Source organism: Phycodurus eques, chromosome 13 (genome assembly GCF_024500275.1).
Source record: "Phycodurus eques isolate BA_2022a chromosome 13, UOR_Pequ_1.1, whole genome shotgun sequence".
Lineage (NCBI taxonomy): Eukaryota > Metazoa > Chordata > Actinopteri > Syngnathiformes > Syngnathidae > Phycodurus > Phycodurus eques.
The window spans coordinates 23,976,337-23,995,199 of NC_084537.1; the positions used below are offsets into that span (position 1 = coordinate 23,976,337).

General features: G+C 45.2%; 1 protein-coding gene across 4 annotated transcripts in view; it reads right to left on the bottom strand.

Moving 5' to 3' along the window:
* Positions 1-1,588: 1,588 nt before the first annotated feature.
* prkag2b (protein kinase, AMP-activated, gamma 2 non-catalytic subunit b) overlaps positions 1,589-18,863 on the bottom strand; it is a 32,532-nt gene continuing 15,257 nt past the window's right edge. For 3 of the 4 annotated variants that reach the window (XM_061693533.1, XM_061693534.1, XM_061693535.1), the window contains 13 exons: positions 14,813-15,039; positions 12,501-12,552; positions 11,686-11,792; positions 8,508-8,589; positions 7,921-7,979; positions 7,804-7,849; positions 7,133-7,187; positions 6,922-7,048; positions 6,018-6,183; positions 5,893-5,930; positions 5,668-5,814; positions 5,243-5,336; positions 1,589-3,653 (listed from right to left, as the gene is read on the bottom strand). In XM_061693533.1, the coding sequence (XP_061549517.1) occupies positions 3,622-3,653; positions 5,243-5,336; positions 5,668-5,814; positions 5,893-5,930; positions 6,018-6,183; positions 6,922-7,048; positions 7,133-7,187; positions 7,804-7,849; positions 7,921-7,979; positions 8,508-8,589; positions 11,686-11,792; positions 12,501-12,552; positions 14,813-15,039 (1,232 nt within the window). In that variant the 3' untranslated portion in view covers positions 1,589-3,621. Of the gene's footprint in view, positions 3,654-5,242; positions 5,337-5,667; positions 5,815-5,892; positions 5,931-6,017; positions 6,184-6,921; positions 7,049-7,132; positions 7,188-7,803; positions 7,850-7,920; positions 7,980-8,507; positions 8,590-11,685; positions 11,793-12,500; positions 12,553-12,630; positions 12,879-14,812; positions 15,040-18,863 lie in introns of those variants that run through there. The other variant, XM_061693536.1, reaches the window with a different exon arrangement.

Here is an 18,863-nt window from a genome sequence, read left to right on the forward strand (position 1 = left end):
CTGCGGCCAGGTTTTTGCCCCCCCCTCCTCTCCTCTCCTCTCCTCTGATCACACACGCCTTCAAAGGCAGCAGCTCAGTGGAATTTGTGAAAAGCATGATGCAGTAAAACTAATGTTGAAAGAGGGGGGAGAAAGTGAGAAGGCTAGCGGCGGACGAGGAGTTCATTTGGGCAATCCCGCCTTTCACCGTGCATAGAAAATGCATGAGATGCTCTGAGGGGGAATTTTAAATTAGCCTGTGGATTTTCAAAAGCCACTCCGGCCTGAGTGGGGATGGCGAAGAAGGATGGAGGAGGCCCTCATGCCTCTCCTGCTCGGGGGCTACAAGGTGTAGCAGGAGGAGGCCATCCCAGCACTGGGCTACCGCAGGGGAGGGTTGCGAGATCAAAGCACAATCAGTCTGGGCCAGCTCGCTTCCCTCATTTGGAAGTCCATCACATCCACTCACGGTCCCGCCGCCTCATTGACACGCCGAAAACTTCCTGCTGAAACGGACGTTTTCCCAAGCACACATCAAACATGCGCAGTGAGTAGTGAGATCGCACATCTCACAAGCACGGAGATGGGAATATCCAAGCAGACGGGCAGTCAATTCATTAGCTCTTCTGCAATGATGGGATTGGACTGCACCACCCAAGCACGTTTTCAAGTGTGCTACAGCGCCACCGTGTGGTCTTCCCGGGTTCAAACACTGGGTCGTGTCTGCCCAGCATGTGAATTCTTTAATTGCCCCAAGGCCAAAAAAGGCATGTCCGGGAACGCCATGAAAACATATTACGGATGAACCTTACATCCATTATATATAAAATATAAAACAAACACTGCTATTAGGGTCTCGATTTCTGGTTGTCATTGTCTTTTCAGCATCCTGTTAAGATTTTACAAAATGCTATCTGCGAGTGAACACTACGATCCCAAAGGAAAATAGAAAAGTTCAAGTTTTGATGGAACAAGAGTCACTAGTGCCGGCCATTGCAGTGTGCCTTTGTGTTAGGCTTCTAGTTAGTACAACTAAAATCCCGGTAGACCGGCCAGCGGTCCTTTTTCTTACAGTTGACGAGAAAAGCTCACGAGGCCGCCACCGTTTCGTCGTCACTTCATCGTTAAGCACAAGATGTTACTCCAAAGTGGAGAGATGCTCAAGCAGCTGACTCGTTATTCTGACACAAATCGGAAATATCTTCAAATGAAGTGCCAAAGCGATCAAGCGCTACGGTTTTGGAACTTACTCACAGTGAAAAATGTGCCCTAACATGAGGAAATGATGCTCCCTCCTTGACTGCATTATTCAGCGCCACTAAAATTCTTATCCTTCCCCCATGACTGATTTCGATGTTTAACAATGAAACTACAGTACTTACCACGACACTGATTTTCAACAAGCATACATGCATATATCGGTTATTTTTCTACCTTCTTATATTCTAGCTACCTTTTTAAAAAGCTTCCGTGGACAAGTGTCGAGAACTAGCACTTGGTGCTAAAACACCAAGCAATGCATTTGGATCGCCCAATGTTATTGTGATGTCCATATCAAATAAGAAAATGAATACAATATATATATATATATTTTTTTTTTATTGTGGTCAGTGACAGAAAGTGAGCGATATTATACAAACACTCAACAAAACCAGCTTTCATCTCTTTCCATCACAAATATTAAACATTTAACACTTATGATTGTCGGCCCAGACCGTTTTCAGAGCAGATCGTACAGAAAAAATATCACGCACCACACCATAGATCACGGGTGTCCAACTGGTGGCCCGGGGGCCAGATCCGGCCCACCACATCACTTTAAGTGGCCCGCGAAAGCAAATCAAAAATCGCTAATTGTGTTTCTAGTGTAATACCATTGAGATATTTGCAAGCATTGTTTTGTTACCAATACCCCTTGGAAATGAAATGTAATAGTTGAAAAACATGTTTTTACAGTCTTCTCATAACTGCGATGTGGCCCGTGACAAAAATGAGTTTGACACCCTTGCCATAGATAATCACTCAAGATAATCTTTTAAAGAAATCTGATGATCAGGCCTTTGCTAACATTGATCGGGAGTCGGGGGGGGGGGGAAAGAAATGACAGAAATTTTGCCCGACTATCGTATGCGTGCACCCCGCTTAACACACACAAAAAGGACCCGAATAAAAGTATATATAGACAAAATAAAAACAAATAACCGAGTTTAACATACATTCAGTGTCTTTTATTTTTCCGCAGGCAGAAAAATAGAAAAAAAAAAACAACAGCAAAAGAACATTCATACTGCTGTACATGTGGATCCAGCAGTATATTTACAAAAAAAGCAAAAACAGAAAACAGCAGTCTCTTTAATGCCGTGCTCATAAAAAAATAAAGCTTTCTGTGACCAAAAAAAGAAAAGAAAAAAGAATAATCCTATTTACAGTCCATCGGGGAGATGAGCTACATGTCCAGCTGCGGTCATGCTTCTTTTGTTAACATCATCTTCCTCGAAAAAAATGAAAATGCACTTCAGTCATAATGAAAAGCATGACACGCATTTCCTCCAATAGTGGCCCGTCTCGCAAATCGACTGCGTGTCCCAATGTGCCTCATCCACTTCAAAGAAACTGACGGCTTCCTCAAACAAAACCGGTAACAACTGGAGCTACCTCGTATATGTTGTTGTTGACACACAGATTTTAGAACGAGAGAGAACCGCTGAGCCCTTTTTAACTCTTTTTCCTAACCAAAACAGCAGCACCTACCCATGCATGTGAACGGTTTATCAGATGAATTAAGTGAGGTGGAGACGCATGTTGTAACCAGCGCAGTATTAAAGCAGAGCTTATGTTCTGCGAAGACGCCGTCTTCAATAATAACGATTAGCACGACTGTGGTCGCTCCACGATGTTGTGCGTGGAGCGGTAATATTTTTGGAATATGTCTAAATGACAAGCTCCCGACTAATGGATTCCTCCTCTGATCTGCACCTAAGCACCTGTGGCCACTACTTGCAAGAAATACAATCTTTTCAAATCATGTTACTTTTTTTATTTTTATCCAAAACAGAAAATAAACCTAAAAAAAATATTTGAAGATTGGGATGATGCTTCTTATTTGTCAAAATTAATGCTGACTGCACTAATGTTATATCCTCACGCGTTTCTCAACATTGCTGACATGAAAACGACCTGGAAAGAAAAATCTCTTCTTAACTGGAATCACAAGAGTGTGAAATTATTATTCTTATTATGTAAGTATCTCTAAAGCTGGACCTTTTTTTGTTTTTTAATTCCGTTTTCTTTTTAACCTTCGGTGTGACAAAATTCTGACAAGTTAAACCAACCACTCAACAATTTTCAAACCCGTCTGATCTGGTCCACCATTCCCCGGCAAGGCGACGAGAATGGTGTGCTTTGATAATATTTATATTCATACATGGATATGTACACAGCATATTGTATGTACACGTACTGGTCTGATGCGAACAATCAACATACAGTACAATCAACAAGCGCAGTCCTCAGTGCTCACTACCTCTTTGGTTTCTACGTTGCATCAGCTTGCTTTTGCTTTCGAAGGTTTTTTTTGTTTTGTTTTTTGCTTTGTTTGTTTTTAGCTCTCACCACGTCTCCTCTTTAAGCTGAGGCTTCCTCTCACCCGGGCAGGTTCTCCTCCTTGCAGCCGTCTGAGGAGAACATAGGAGACGTACGGTAAGAGTGACACATTGGAGTTCATATTTATTGTGGTAATATAGTAATCCGTTTTAGGGATTTAATGAAATGCTTAATGAAATCATCGTTTGCATTTGTGCGTAAACACCGTGACCACGCTGTGAGCCAATGCTTCCGACTGCACATAATTCACACTGAAGCTGCATTCGTACAAACCACACGGTGTAGCAGAGCAGCGTGCACGTCGACGTAAGCGCGTCACTTGTTCCTACATGAACTTGTCCAAGTTCAACGTCTGCGAGAAACAAGCGACAATGGACCCTTCTGTACTGGTGCACTCACCTAACCGCAACATGAATTAGACCTTCGGTGGTGTTGTTTTTTATTACGCTACTCACGGTCATTAACTCGCTCCGATGTTCAACGGCAGTCTTGTAATGTAAAAGAGTGCAAAAACTTTACTGCACTTAAGTAGATTTTTCACACATCTGTACATTACGTCATTATTACTTTTTTTTTTTCTGGCAACTTTCACTTTTATCCGCTACATTTCCGAAATAAAATGCCCACTTTTACTCCAACACGTCTTCGTTATACATTACTACAAAATAAAATCTGGAGAGAAAAACATTTTATGTGGTTTCGTTAACTTGGTCGACACTTCATTTTGAAATAAGAAGTACCTTTTGTAGGGGGTGCAAGAACATCAAGGGGACATACAGCATTATGGATTATAGACTTTTGAATTACTTGTGTACAAATAAGTGAGTCTCTGAAGTGGATGCCCACCCATCAGGTGTGAAATTGAACAAGCAAGGAAATCTTTTGGTCTTGGACTATTTCTGACAATGTGCCTTTGAGCAAGCCCTTTTGCACTTTCTCCGCCCATGGCACGATCCTCTAGGATGTACGAAGAACGAAGATCCAGCGCCACTTTCAAGATGCAGCCTGACAACAGTGTCTGAAACACTATCGTGCAGATACGTAAAGCCACATCCCCTCACGGGGGCGACGGCCCTGTCAAAGCCAAAATCCGTATTCACCAGCTAATTTTTAGCGTAACGGGAAATAGGCTGTGTAAAGTGTTCATAAAACATCTGGGAACTGTTTTAAATTGTGGGGGGAAAAGCATATGTCTACTTTAAAAAAGGAGCCCCGTGTTTCCTCTGCTCGAATTGACAACCGAGTGGGAGAGTTGGTAGGTGACAGCTTCATCCATCCTTCGTCCCGTCGTGTTCTTCAAAACATGCGCGAATTACGATGAAATCAAATGAGGCGCAATCGCTATCTACTGACCATCAACCTCAGCTACCCGTAGCACTGTTTGATAGCGATTGTTGCGATCTTGCTTTGGCAGAAAAACAAAATGGTCACGCTGACACCATAAACTACACACACTTGAGCGTGACGATTTACACACACACACACACACAAGCATCCAGCGACATGCCCCCACACAGCCGGCTTGAGAGGCGGCGTGGACGCTTCCTACCTGGGAGCAAGTGAGAGGGCGGGGCAGGAGAGGAGAGAGCTCGGGGTGGGGGATGGGGTGCTATGTCCGGGACCGAGAGGAGGTGCGGTTAGCTACGCTGAGCGTCTATACCTGCTGGGCTGAGCACCAGGGCCTGGAGGATGTCCGACAGGGAGACGATGCCCTCGATGCTGGAACGCTCGTCCACCACCACCAACCGATGCACCTGATTGACACGCGGGTGGAAAATACAGAAGGTGTTCAAGGACTCCATCCAGAGGATAAACAGAATCAAAACACAAACACAGGGAGAACATGCAAACTCAACACACACAGGAGCGTCGGCGCCAAGATTCATTTTCGAGACCACTCAACTGTGACTCAAGAAACTGATTCTCTTGAACACACTTCTCATGGGTGGATTTTTTATTTTATTATATATATTTGTTTTTAAATCAAGACATCCTGGGTCGCATGCTACTTGTGGACGCTACAGAACCGTGACGCACAACGCGTAGAGCGGAGGTCTCTATTTAAGGAAAAGGTCGAAAACTTACTTCTGCTTTCACAATTCTGTCCACAATGGTCTCCATTGTTTCCATTTTATGGCACTTCATGACTCCTTCGAAGTATTGGGAGCGATGCTTGAGGGCCTGGGTCACTGTGATGTCAAGGTTGTTGTAAGTCTTTTCTGCTGCCAGGTTCTGCACACAAGCACGGTCTTGTGATTCCTCAACACACCGGCTCAGTCGCTCTGCCACCCCCGATGTTTTTCCACTTACGATGACGTCAAACTTAGAGTAGATGTCCACAACTTTGCCTGAAAGGGAGAGAGGGGACAAAGTGAGCTCTGAAAAAAAAAACATTTCGGTACAACTACCGAACACCACAAGAATCTCCCGCTGACCTGACTCATCGACCACGGGCAAAGCTGACACTCTCCTCTCCACAAAGATGTTGAGGGCTTTGATGATGGGCGTGTTGGGGTGGATGAAGGCAATTTCCTGGTACGTGCCGATGCCCAACTCCCCCAGGGTCTGCTTCATGAAAGCTGGCTTTGGCATCTCACACATCTGGACAACGCGACCGACACAGCGAAAGCAAGACGTCGGCCACCAGGGGGTAGGAGACGAATGAACGTGAATGCTGGTAAATGGACTATGGCGATGGGACAAAGGATTTGGGCAAGACCCCGTGATTCAGACAACCTAAGACAATTTAAATGAAATCGTGTGCTTCGAACTTTGTGGCGACAACTTAGGGAAGGCCCTTTCCGGTTCCTAGTGCACAAAACAAGACCCATTAAGGCATGCTTGGATGTGTCAACGCCATCAAACACCTTTGTGATGAGCTACAATACATTCAGGGGGTCCTCGGTTTATGACCGTCCTGGCATTAGAACTTATGAACGGCGCACAATGTACTCGTTTGTAAGATTAAGACATTTTTCATTTGTTTTACATCCATGGCCTAAAAGTGTTTTTCACACAATATTTATATATATTTTTTGAACTTCAATTCTTACTCTACTACTGTGTTAGCTCGGTTAGTACAAATTAGGGTTATGCCACCGCCGTAGGAACGTAACTTTCGTAAACGGAGGACCCCCGGTATTGGGAGACAGGCCCGCTCACGTATTTCCAGAGTAAGGACAAAAAAATAAATAAATCCCACGGACACACTTCGACCGACACTTTATAGCGCTTTCCCAGACAAGCTGCAACAGAGCTCAACCTGACTTGGCTTCCCAATACTTTTGCCCTCGCGTAATGACGCCTCCCTTTTTGTTTTTGTGACGGTGACGGACTCACAAAGAGCTGGAGGAACTTGAGGATCCTCTTGTGCGTAAGAATATAAAGTGCGTTCCCGGTCACGGGGTCGATGACAGGCAGGCGGTGGATTTTGTTTTTGATGAGCGTGTACACGGCGTCGAAAAGGCTGCAACGCAAACAAACACGATGACGGCAACAAACCCAAAAGCCAAAAGGAAGGGTTCTCCATTTAGAAGTCACGGCGGCGTACCTCGCATCGGGCGATATGTTGACAAGAGGTTTGAACGTTGCTTGAAGGTAAACCTCTGTGGGGACAAAAATAATCAGGAGACCCGCGACGAGAGCTGCAGCAAATATTCTGCTGTCGAAGATTTGAATACCGGAGCGTTCGCGTTTGCAGTGGTGTCGAACCGCGCTCATTATGAGAGGTGTGTCGAATACAGAATAGGAAAAATGACAAATTGTTGAAATTTGTTGATGTAAGCTCGTGATTCTTAAAGAGTGGTTCACATATCCCTCTAAGTGGTACGTGAAAGAATCACTGAAATAATGCTCATAATGAGCATTATGCCACAGTGGCTTCCTTTTACGAATTCAGTAAAGTACATTTTTACAATTGAGTTGTATTTAACTTTGAAGTAGAATACATATGCATTTAACCTTGGATAACAGTTTTCAAATATTTGTGTCGGTACAATTTTTGCTTAACTTCTATACGCAATACTAATGTGAATTGAACCATGATTGAAGTACAGTGTTTTATGTTCCTATATTTGAGCGCCGTGTTAATAATGTTCAAACGCTGCATAATGTTACAGTGGCTTATGTCATTCAATATTACTTTCCATTACTTTTAGAAAAATACAGAGATCTTGTATCTCATTATACTGTGAAGGAACTTCCAAATGTTGTCATGCGCACCTCTCCACGTCTCAAGCTTATGTTCTTCCAACTCGTATATTTGCACCTGAAACAAAGACAAGGAAGCAGATGTCAGCAGTCTGTGAGGTGAAATCTTCGCCATAAAAGTGGACCTACCATCGGTGACTTGTAGTATCTGTGAAGTATGATGATGAAGTCTGTGATTGTCAGCATGCCTGCGATGAGAAAACATTGCATTGACAAACTAATCAAGCGATGCTGGTGAGGCGAGAACTGGTTCAGAGGGCGCGGTCCCAGCTGCTTTATGCCTGCGTTTACTTTGCTTTGCATTCATTATTTATCATAGGCAGTCAAGTTTATCCAGTAAAAAAAGAAGGCACGGCAAAGTCAATTCACTCGCTGCAATCCTGTATTTCTTTAGCTACATATTCAAGCAGTCTGACTGCTAGTCAATAACAGAGGGAGCCTTGGCGGAGTTTAACAGTTTGTGGCAGTTTTAATTGACTGAAATAAAACCACGCTCCACTTGCCGCGACCAGCGGCATAAAACAAAGTTTCCTCTGTGCTCGTTCACCAGTGGCGCAGACACAGTGACGTGATGATTCGGACATTGTAAGCGGGCAAGCAAAAGGTTAAAACCTGAAACCGACAAATGCAGACGCTGAGGACGCGGGAATGAAAATACTAAGACAAAGCGTCTCCGTCGGTAAAACTGGAAACGGTACTGGATTTCGACTTCTTACCTATAAAGCTTTGTTTCTCTGTGTCCCACAGTGGAGCCGCTCGCACGCCATTGGCCACCAAGGCAAAGAAGGCTTTCTTAACCTGTCAAATATCATTTTTTTAAACGACAATATCAGGTTTTATTCACACTTTATTTGGGAGAAGGGCATTCCCTAGTTTTATGATTGAGATTGAGTGTCTAAGCATCAAATGCACATGCGTACTGTACCAAAATAGAAAACGTACCTTTTGATTGTGACACAATACGACATTTGATTGACAAACAATGTCTCATGCCCCATAAAATTGGGACGATTGGCCAATTCGTAACGTTTGCAAACAATAGGTGCCGGGATACTTCCCGGTGGCAGAATTCCAGTGACGACTGCTGACCTGAAGAGATCCAGCTGGCGCCTACTGAAGAGCTACTCAAAAATGTTGAGGATCTGAAGCTGAAACTACAGTACGGCAATTACTTGTGTCTGGGGCTGCGTTGCCAAGAATACCCTCAAAGTGAGTTACCCCGCCCCCGCAGCCCCATCATCTCCTTCCCCAAAAATGTAAATCAATCCGGCGATATCTGTGGGTGAGGAGGAGAAGGCGAGCGGACGTCGTAAATAGCTACTCAGAGAACACAGCAAAAGCGCTTGGCGGCGGAGGAGCCACTTCTCGAGGGACACGCTGGCAACCAAACCGACATGGGCTTTGTGGAAGACAATTTCACTCAGGTATGCAAAGTATCGACTGACACGTCACACATTCAAACTACGGCGGAAGAGAAGAAGGCTAGCCCATCAGAGAGACGTTCCCTTGTCAATGTGAGACTTCCCGTAGCAGCCCGCAACAAGGAAACGGTTCATCCGAGCCATTTCATTCGTTTTCGCAATTGATCTGCTCAGGTCAAACGACACGGATTGCTTTACTTGTGGTGCCATCGGAGAACGTTTTGGCTTTTGCCACCCGGAAGAACGTAAATAATTGTTCTTCAAAATCCGCGTCATGCTACGATGGTCAAAGTTTTTTGTTTTTCTAATAGCTTAAAACCACTATTGGACTTTGACCGTTTATCTACAATGCTACCAACTAAGAAGCGCTACGCCCCAACACGGAGCCGACCGGCATCCCCTCAGCAAGTAATGCATCCCGGAGATCTGGAGCGGCAGGAGAGCCGGCGCGCAAACGAAAAGGACTCAGCGGAACAAGATTTCAAACCTTCTTCCCGCGCGTATGTTACTCGCCAATGTACGAACTCACGGCTGTCAGAAAAATGCAGTTTTGTTTTTGTATCCATTCCAACTTCATGTTCTGCAGCAAACGGGCGACGGCGTGATCGTTACACTTTCAACATCTCGCTGACCTCGTACTGGTCAGCGGAGACTTGAAGCTGGCTCCTCCCTCTTTAAATCGACATACGTCGTCACACTACATGTGGACTGTGCAACAAGCGGGAATAAAGCGACTTCCTGTGTGCCAAATGCCAAGGTGAAGGGAGCACTTCTTGTATTGTATCTTTCAATTAAAAAAAGATATTCACATATTCATTCATTTTTTAATTATGATTATTTTATGTGTTCTGTTTCATGTTTTCCATGTTATTATCTGCAGCACTTTGTTACAGCTGCAGTTATTTTCAAAAGCGCTTCACAAATAAAGTTGCGATGAGATTTACCCAGAACGACGTCTTCAACAAGGATATAAACACACAATGATACAGCAAGCGTTCATGCGTTTTAAGATGGTGAACGGGCTCGTGGCTTGTTTCTCACGGGAAGCGCGCAGGAAAGGAAGTTGCGAGAGGTGAAAGCCGACCTCTGGATTTCTTTCATCTGCTGGGAGTATTTCCCCTTCTCTCGGATAACATTCGTAACCCTCGTCTCTGTGGATTTAGCGGTCGACGATATACACTTCAAAGACCCGGCAGGATTACTCTTTAACAGCTTTATGACGTTCTCGTCTCAATTTCAGCCCAGAGCCCAAAAGTGCGCAGAGGTCAAATATATTACTTCGGTCTCCATTTGGTATTAACCCGACAGTGCCGAGAACAAGCGCACTCAAAATAAGTATTCATAAACTTGGCAAAGAAGTGGACTTCATCACGTATACGTGAAGGAAATAATTAGATGACCACCCGCTGAATTTAATGTTTGCGCACTTAAATTCAATTTAAATCGCTATTATGGTTGTTTATAGATTATGGTAAGAGACAGAATATCAGTGGGGGGGGGGGGGGGGGGGGGTTGACGGTAGGTTACAGTGTATTGTTGTTCCCAATTGCCTTCAGATCATTAACAAGTTGAATGTATGTACCGTATTTTCAGGATCACACTAAAAGGCGCAGTCTCAGTTACGAGGTCTATTTCTGCATTTAACACACACACACACACACAAGGCGCACCGCATTATTGGGCGCAGGCACGGTAAAACATATGTTAGCTTAAAACATACGGTAGCATGCATGCACGCTAAAACATAGGCTAGCTTGCATGCTAGCGTATGTTTTTAAAAAGGCAGCGGGAGCCAAACTGAGTTCGCTTGTACTTTAATGAAGTATTTAACAACGTACTCACGTTATTTTTGATCAACCCTCATCCACAAATCCATCAAAGTCCTCATCTTCTGCATCCGAAATGAACAGCTGGGCAAGTTCTCCATCCAACACGCCGGGTTCCCACCCGTACTCGTCGGAGTCAGTCTCGTTGCCGGGGGGGGGGGGCCTCCTCAAAAATGATGCCGGCATTTTCCTGCTTCCTCCACTTGCGAACCACGGATTCGTTGATCTGGAATTCTCTCGCGGCTGCTCGATTCCCACGTTCCGCGTTAAACTGTGCTTCGCAAAAAGTGTCTCTTCGTAGGTGCCATTTTCGGAGGTCCTTAGCCGAACCGATGTTGTTTTGCACACTGCGCATACCGCCGCTATATACCTAGCGGGGGCGTGCCTTTAGCGTCGTCTTTCACGCGCACCCTACCCCCCTTTAACGCCCGCATGCTGTCCTCAGTCACGTCCGCTTTTCCTCTATATAAGCAGCGTGTCGGCAGGAAACGCTCCCAGTCGCTCAAGCGCCGCATTATAAGGCGCCCCGTCCATTTTGGAGGAAATTTAAGACTTTTAAGTGCGCCTTATGGTCGTGAAAATACGGTATGTACATACGTGAAATGTACAATTTAAAGACCAAAAAAAAACGCAAACCCGTTACTCACTTGGAGAGCCGTGTCGAACACGACCAGCTTGGAGCTGGTTGGCACAATGTCGTAGCACTTGTGGGATTTCATAAAGCGCATGTAAATGTCACTCTCAGGCTCAGCAGCTGCAAGGAAGACACAAACAAAAAGGGGAAAGCTGAAAAGACTTTATGGCCTAAAATTCTCTGGAGCACTAGCTTTCATTATACTGCACTCTCTCTCACTGATCGTTGAACTCTGTAAAAGAGAATGATGGGGAGGGGGGAGGGGCAAACGGCGCCACTTTGCTACAACTTACAAGCCTGTGGGTGAATGAGGGGAGATGTACAGTATAAGCCACTATTATGTACAGGAGCTACAGGTATACTCATCAACAGAATGCAAACATCGAATCGTGAAATGTTTCACTCTATGGCTTTCATTTTTTGGGGGGATCGAAGTACTGAAATAAGTTTTCCACATTTGTTTGAGATGCACCTGCACACACAAGCAATAGAGGTGCAAAAGATAAAATGGGATTTAAAAATATATATATTTGTAGTATACAGTTATATATATATATATGCAAATGTAGAAGAGAACTGTAGTTAAGGAAGCTGCAATTATTTTGAAATATATCCCCCAACAGTAAAGAACATTGATTGTTTTTGGTAAGATTTGTACTCTCATTTTAGCTTCATCAACTTGCTGCAACAGCTGCAATGGGGGGGAAAACAAAAAACGTCACTGATGGAATTTATTGATTGAACAAGACACCAAAAGTGTGCGGAGGCGGCAGCCCTGCTTCATTTCACTTGCGATTCTGCGAGTGTCGCCCGCCGCCTTCAACTCACCGTCGTCGTCGAGTTCGAGTTTCTCCAGCATGCCTTCGAATAAACCGGACACCTGAGCGAGACAAAACACCACGTTTGCACTGTTATGACCACAAGGGGGGGAATAAAAAATAAAAATAAAAAAGCGCACCCGCGCGACACACAAAAAGAAAGTTTGCACTCAAAAGTGCGCCGCCGACGTGACGCTTTTTCCCAGAAGCCACTGCGGCGACAGCAGACGACGTCGACCTGCGTTTGGACCCCGAGCCGCCGAACCGCTTTGGCTAAATATACGCAGGCGCTGACAAAAGCTTTTGCGTTCGCTGTGCGGCAGTGGAGCGCGCAAAGCCAGAAGCGGAAACGCCACGAGGCTCCCAAAGCGAACGGGCGCGTGTCCCTTCAAAGTCAAGGACGAGCAGGAACGAGCTCGCGCCGCTTGTGGCGGACACGCCCCTCCGCTCTCGCACCATATTTGGGAAGCCCTTGTTGCTAGGCAGCGAGAAGCTGGGGATGCCTTGCCGCGTCATTGGGTGACGGAAGATGAAGGCGGGGCCCGCCGGTGCTGCGTTCCAGCCAACCGGGAAATCGGCGGAGGAGCAGTGCAACGGAAAAGCACCATTTAAAAAAAAATTAGTTTTGCTTTGTATTGCGAGCCAAACATTTATTTGCTAGCAAGATTTTTTTTTTTTAGCAATTTAGGTAAAGTTCTTCTCAGTCTGCATTCACTTAATTTTTCAAGTGTGTTCAAATACATTTACAGTGATGGCTGGTAATTCAAATTGTCTCGTCAGCCATTTTTTTGTGTGTGTGTGTGTTTATGTTGCAATTTCCTTCTACGTCCCCGGCGTCGCCAACGCAGCTTGAAAAGCACCCTGGGTGTTTTATGCGCACATTGGCATGACATTGTGAGCTGCTTCAGTCGCAAGACGGCCACTGCGGCGGCGAGGAAAGCCGCGTAGCTGCTCGGGTATGCTCGGCCACGTCGCGCCGCAAACGTGGCACGGCGCTTCCGTCGATCTGCCGCATCCCAGCGGGCCTCCTCGGCTTCACGGCAAACTCTGGAGGTTTATGGTCCATTAAATTGATTGCTTTTAAAAATTGGATTTTGGAGAGAAAAAATAAAATACAGCTACAGCACATCAATGGGTTCTTTTATCGGGAAAGAGGCTAGAGTGGGCCCCCGCGGGCGTTTACCCGCCGCCCCTCAATCACGAGCAGCACTCCTTAGGTGTTAATATCAGCAGTACACAACACCGGAGATGAACTATCGATTCGCCCTGGCCGTCTGCAAGCGAGCATCCATCACCGCGCCACGTGATTATTCATTAAATCAGCACAGCACTCACGACAGCAGCGCCATGACTCACATGTGAAGTGAGCGCCGGATACTGTGGGTCCGTTTTGAGGTATGGCTAACATCCTAAAGTAATATTTACACCGGGCCAGACACATGCAAGCACAAAGATATTTAAAGTTCAATGTCAGACCAGGCCAAACAGTAAGGGCTTCTTCCTCCAACAGCACCTCAACATTGATCAGCGTGAATAGTGTTATTGTTAGAAACGGCAATATTGATAGTCGTCCTGTTTATAGTTGCGTTTACCTTACAATAGCAAATCATTTTATGACATTATACAGTGGAACCGCGACTGTCGAATGTCTCCGTGTTGGCACAATTTCAATTTTGCAGGAAAATGGAATTCGGAAATCTCGCGAGACTTCAGCATATCTCATTAGACTTCGCCTCAGCGGGCATTCTTTTTTTGTGATGCCATCTCAGAAAGAGGAACACGGTGATCGTGACCACAGAACCGCAAATTGTACATGCTTCGGAGTGGCTATAAAATCTGTGTGTGGGTCACCGTGTCCCGGCTGCTCAGCACAAGACAGAATAAACACTAGGAGAAGTGGTGTCGAAACTAGACGGATCAATTGAATCTTTTTGTGGAGTCCAAGCATTAATCGTGGCCCACCCCAGTCATTTTCTTGCCACTGATGATGACACTTCATTTTAGTTCTCCAAAAAAACTAACGTTCTTCCACCTAAGTGAATGCTTTTGACGCTACGAAGCGAACTTTGAACCACTTGTGAAAAGGGTTGCCCCCATGAACCAAAGGTGCTCGGTCTCCACCTCAAAACAGCAATTTTATGTCTGTGTTGTCATACGGTCAAGTAGTGCGATAACTCGCTTGAAATAATGATGAGGAGTTACAGCCTCACTTAGTTATGGATTAGTGGTCAAAACCACGTTAATGGTCTTGCGTCTTAAAATAGACAGCTTCTCCCTTTAAAGGCCTTACAAGATTAGGAACATTTTTCCAGGGTGACTCACGTGTTGTGAGGTAGAGAACGCTGGCACGGGGCCGGAGGAAGGTTTCGGGGGTTTGGCGGAGGGAAGGCCGAGGCGCTGTCCCGTGTCCGGCGGCGTGGACACCGAGCGCGGGCGAGAGCGTTCCCCCGGGCCTTCCGGGCTGGGGCCGCCCTGCTGGGCCTCCTGGGGGAACGCAGGCTGGCTGGAGGCCTGCGTTGGGGTGGAAGGTGGCGTGGAGAGTCCAGAGGCTAAAAACAGAAAAGTACTACAAGTCAATTCCAATGCATTCTGGTCCTCTTACTGACACTAACAGCAGGATTTGACAGCTTGAAGGCACTGGAAGGATGTTGCAGATAAGAAACATCACGTACTACAGATGGAATGCACGACTGAGATAAAGCCTGGCGCAGCTGCTGACAGACGAGGATGGAGTAACTTCCACCTCTGAATACAACTTCGTTGGAGTAGTTGTACGATGAAAACCCGGGGCGCTGTCGGAGCGTGCCGATCGGCACAAGCAGAACTGACACATTCAGTACGCGGGATGTACTGACGTATCCTTGCCAATAGCCACCTCGTTCTCCGGTAAAGTTATAGATAACGGCGAGTACCGCAAGCTCGGCGCGCGGACTGAATTTCCGAGCGTACCGAGGACTGGTCCGAGACGACGGGAAGCAGCGGTCTTTGGCCATAAAAGTCTACGACGAAAGCTTCCGCTTTCTCTCTCGTTCGGGCGCCGTTCCGAGTCACGTGCGGGAGAGCCCAGCGCTGAACCTTCACCGACCTTATTGTTGACTCTGTATTTTCAAATAAATTGTTCAACTTTTCATCCAGCATAATCATTGAAGAATCACCTAGACCAGAATAAAAGAACCTGCCGGGTAATAGAGGTTTGAACGGTCGGCGGGCTCAGCCTCTAACACTTTTATCTAACATAATGAATAATGGTTACGTCAGCAGTGGAGTGAGCATTACAAAGTGTCAGTCAGCTGTTTGTGATGCAGCTCCTGCTCGGGGCCCAAAGTGTCAGTCACATGACGGGGTCACCGCAAGCTTGAGGCGTCACAATCTCACGCGGGGACATGTGACACCGCCGACATATTTGCCAGGCCAGACAATGAGTGACGCGGGTAATGCGCTCTCGGTAGCTCGAGCGGCCTACGCGGATAACCTCATCTTGACAGGATCGCAAATGCCGACCATTCAGAAGTGTTAAAGGGAATATGTTATGGGGAAAAACGGACTTGAACAGAACTAGTCGGGTCTCTAAAGTGCTTGCCCACCCAATCGAGTGTGAAGTTAAACAACAAAGCAAATCTTTTGTCGGCTATTTATGAAAATGCATCAGCGAGTGAGCCCTTCTGAATTTTCTGACTCTCGTTGTGGCAATTCAGGAAATGTAAATAACAAACGACGTGGGTGTGGAGGGTATTTGTGCTTGGTGATGAAGTGCTGCCCCCCGTGAGTGAAAATACAACCGATTCTCAATGGGCGCTCCCTTTATAGAGAGATGGTTAAATTCATTTGCAGTGCGGCCGTGAGGGGCAGAACATCTTCTCTGGAGTGATTCTCAAAGTCCCCATAAGTCGACAACGACGCCACAAAAAGTCATTTCCCCCCCTTTGCCATCGAGCTCCAAATTAAGCTCAGGTGCATTCTTTTTCTACAGCCATGAATCCGATCGAGCATCTCTGGAGAGAGCCGAAAATGGCTGCGCACCAACGCTCCCCATCTAACGGGCAACGGACAAAACTGGCCAAAAGAAAGGTGTGCCCAGCTGGTGGCATCATCGTCAAAAAGACTCCAGACTGCTCAAGGTGAATCATAAAGGATTGAGCCAAGTTTGTGTACACTTACACAAATGTGCTTTCTTCGTCCTTTATTTTTCCAAAGACTTGCAAAAATGATTACATTGATTCTATTTTGGAATAAAGCTGTTAGAGAACAAAATGTGGAAAATGTGGAGCGCTGTCCGGGATGCACTGCGTACAAATGGTATTATTAGGCCTTTGGTGGAGGCACAGTTGTGTTCACAAATTTATATACGCCAGCAGAATTTGTAAAATGAGTGAATTCAAGAAATCACGAGTGATCAGGCCAAACATTTTTACAGTATTTCGTTTTTAATGGAATTCAAATGAAATTTCAGAATATCACTCACAGTCATATCCCCACAAAAATGCCAATCTTCCAGAAATTCTGCCAGTCTATGCAAACTTATGAGCACAAGTTCAAGTGTATAAACTTCCCTTTCAGTAAGAAAGCAGAGATAAATGTTAATAAATCAATGTTTGTTTCCCCTCACAGTTTTACTTTACTGTAAAAGTAAACATAAAACTAAGAATTACACATTTTGGACTTCACCAAACCACAAAACGTGGTCTTCGGAATGTCTGCTAGCTTAATGCTAACACATAATGGGAAACCCCATACACGAGCTAACCTAACTATACGCCTTTAACCATCCGATATTTGAACACAAATGATGGAGAAATTCATACAGCGCATATACAAATAATTACAGCTATATACTGCTACATTATTCATGCTCTGCAAAAAAAAAAACATTTCTTATTATTACCAGTAAAATATTTACAAAAGTAAAAATGTAAGTTGACGGATGTGAAACGACACCAGATTTAACCGTAAACGGATTAGTTTTTCTGTAAGCCTGCCAATAGCCTCCTTAGTAGGGATAACATAATGTACGAGTGCAACTATTCTAGGTAACGGCTGAGAAATAGCTGAGGGCCTTTTACGTTGTAATGCCGATCAGCGGGAGCCGGCAGTATCACTTGACATTTAGTTGGCGTGCAGCGGGCCCCGCTCCCGCCGTTCGGCCTTCCTATTTTAGCCGTGCTGTTGCGGCACATTCCGCACGGGAGATAACAGAGCGGCCGGCGGCTCCTCGCTCTCCCCCGGCCCGCTCGCGAGCTCCTCGGAACTTTCACCGACGCCAATCGACGGGCCTCTTCGGGTTCTCGTTTTTGCTCAGGAACTTTCTTTTCATATTCTATCCAAGCGAGATCACCCGGAAGTACTTGGAGGACATCGTCGTTCGAATTCCACTGTATACGTGCTCGGGAAAGGTGCCTCGATGCAAGCTTTAAACCGCTTTTAGCAAAGGTTACTCCTGAGCCACCTTTACGAAAGCAAAGGAGATATATAACCCACGATCCTTTACGGCAGCAATATTTAAAGCAATAGAACAGCGACAAATTTTACAGACCAAATGACGATGCTTGACAGTTTCGCGCTACAGAATAATGACATAAAACTTTTATTCTAATTTAAAAAAAAAAAAAAAAAAAAAAGACTACAGCGCAGTATATATAAACAAACATGAATACAGTCTTACCGAACAATAGAAATGTGATGTGTCTGATGTAATGTCAAAGGGTGAATTTTTTTAAATGAAATTTCCAGGGGGCGCTACTGAGCAAGTTTCGGGAACGGGGGACGGGGGTGGGGGGGGTCGCGTTGAGGACCCTAAAAGGCAAAACATTTTCACCAGGATACACACGATTGCAGAAATTGTTGAGTTTTGGAGCATGCTGAGGATTCAGAATAACAATGAACGCAGAAATTCAAAGAGTCAAATCCCTCGTTGTGGTAACCTTGAGCAAGATACTGAGGTGTTAGCATTCCATCCTAGGCAACATTTGCAACCATAATTAATCATTGTTAGAATAGCTGAATGAGGTGAGAGTGAAATTATGCTTTGACAACTTTCAAAGTAGCCATTAAATCGTGCGGGTGTCTACGTTACATGCAAACGCATACGACCCAGTCCGTTCTTTAACCCGGCCGGCTGAGCATTTACATTATCGAGGGTCTTGTAATTTTTTGTCACATTAACTCTTTTTAAACACCCCCCCCCCTCCCACACCTAAAATTGGTCAACTGAATTTATCAACTCTATTCATCTCATTAAATAACAGGTTCGTTAAAATTATCAAATAAAGCAAAATGGTAAAATAAGGTATTTTACATATATATTTAACAAGACTTTACACCGATCTGATGGCGCTTGATCGGTAATTAGCATTTAGCATTTTATGCTGATCGGCTT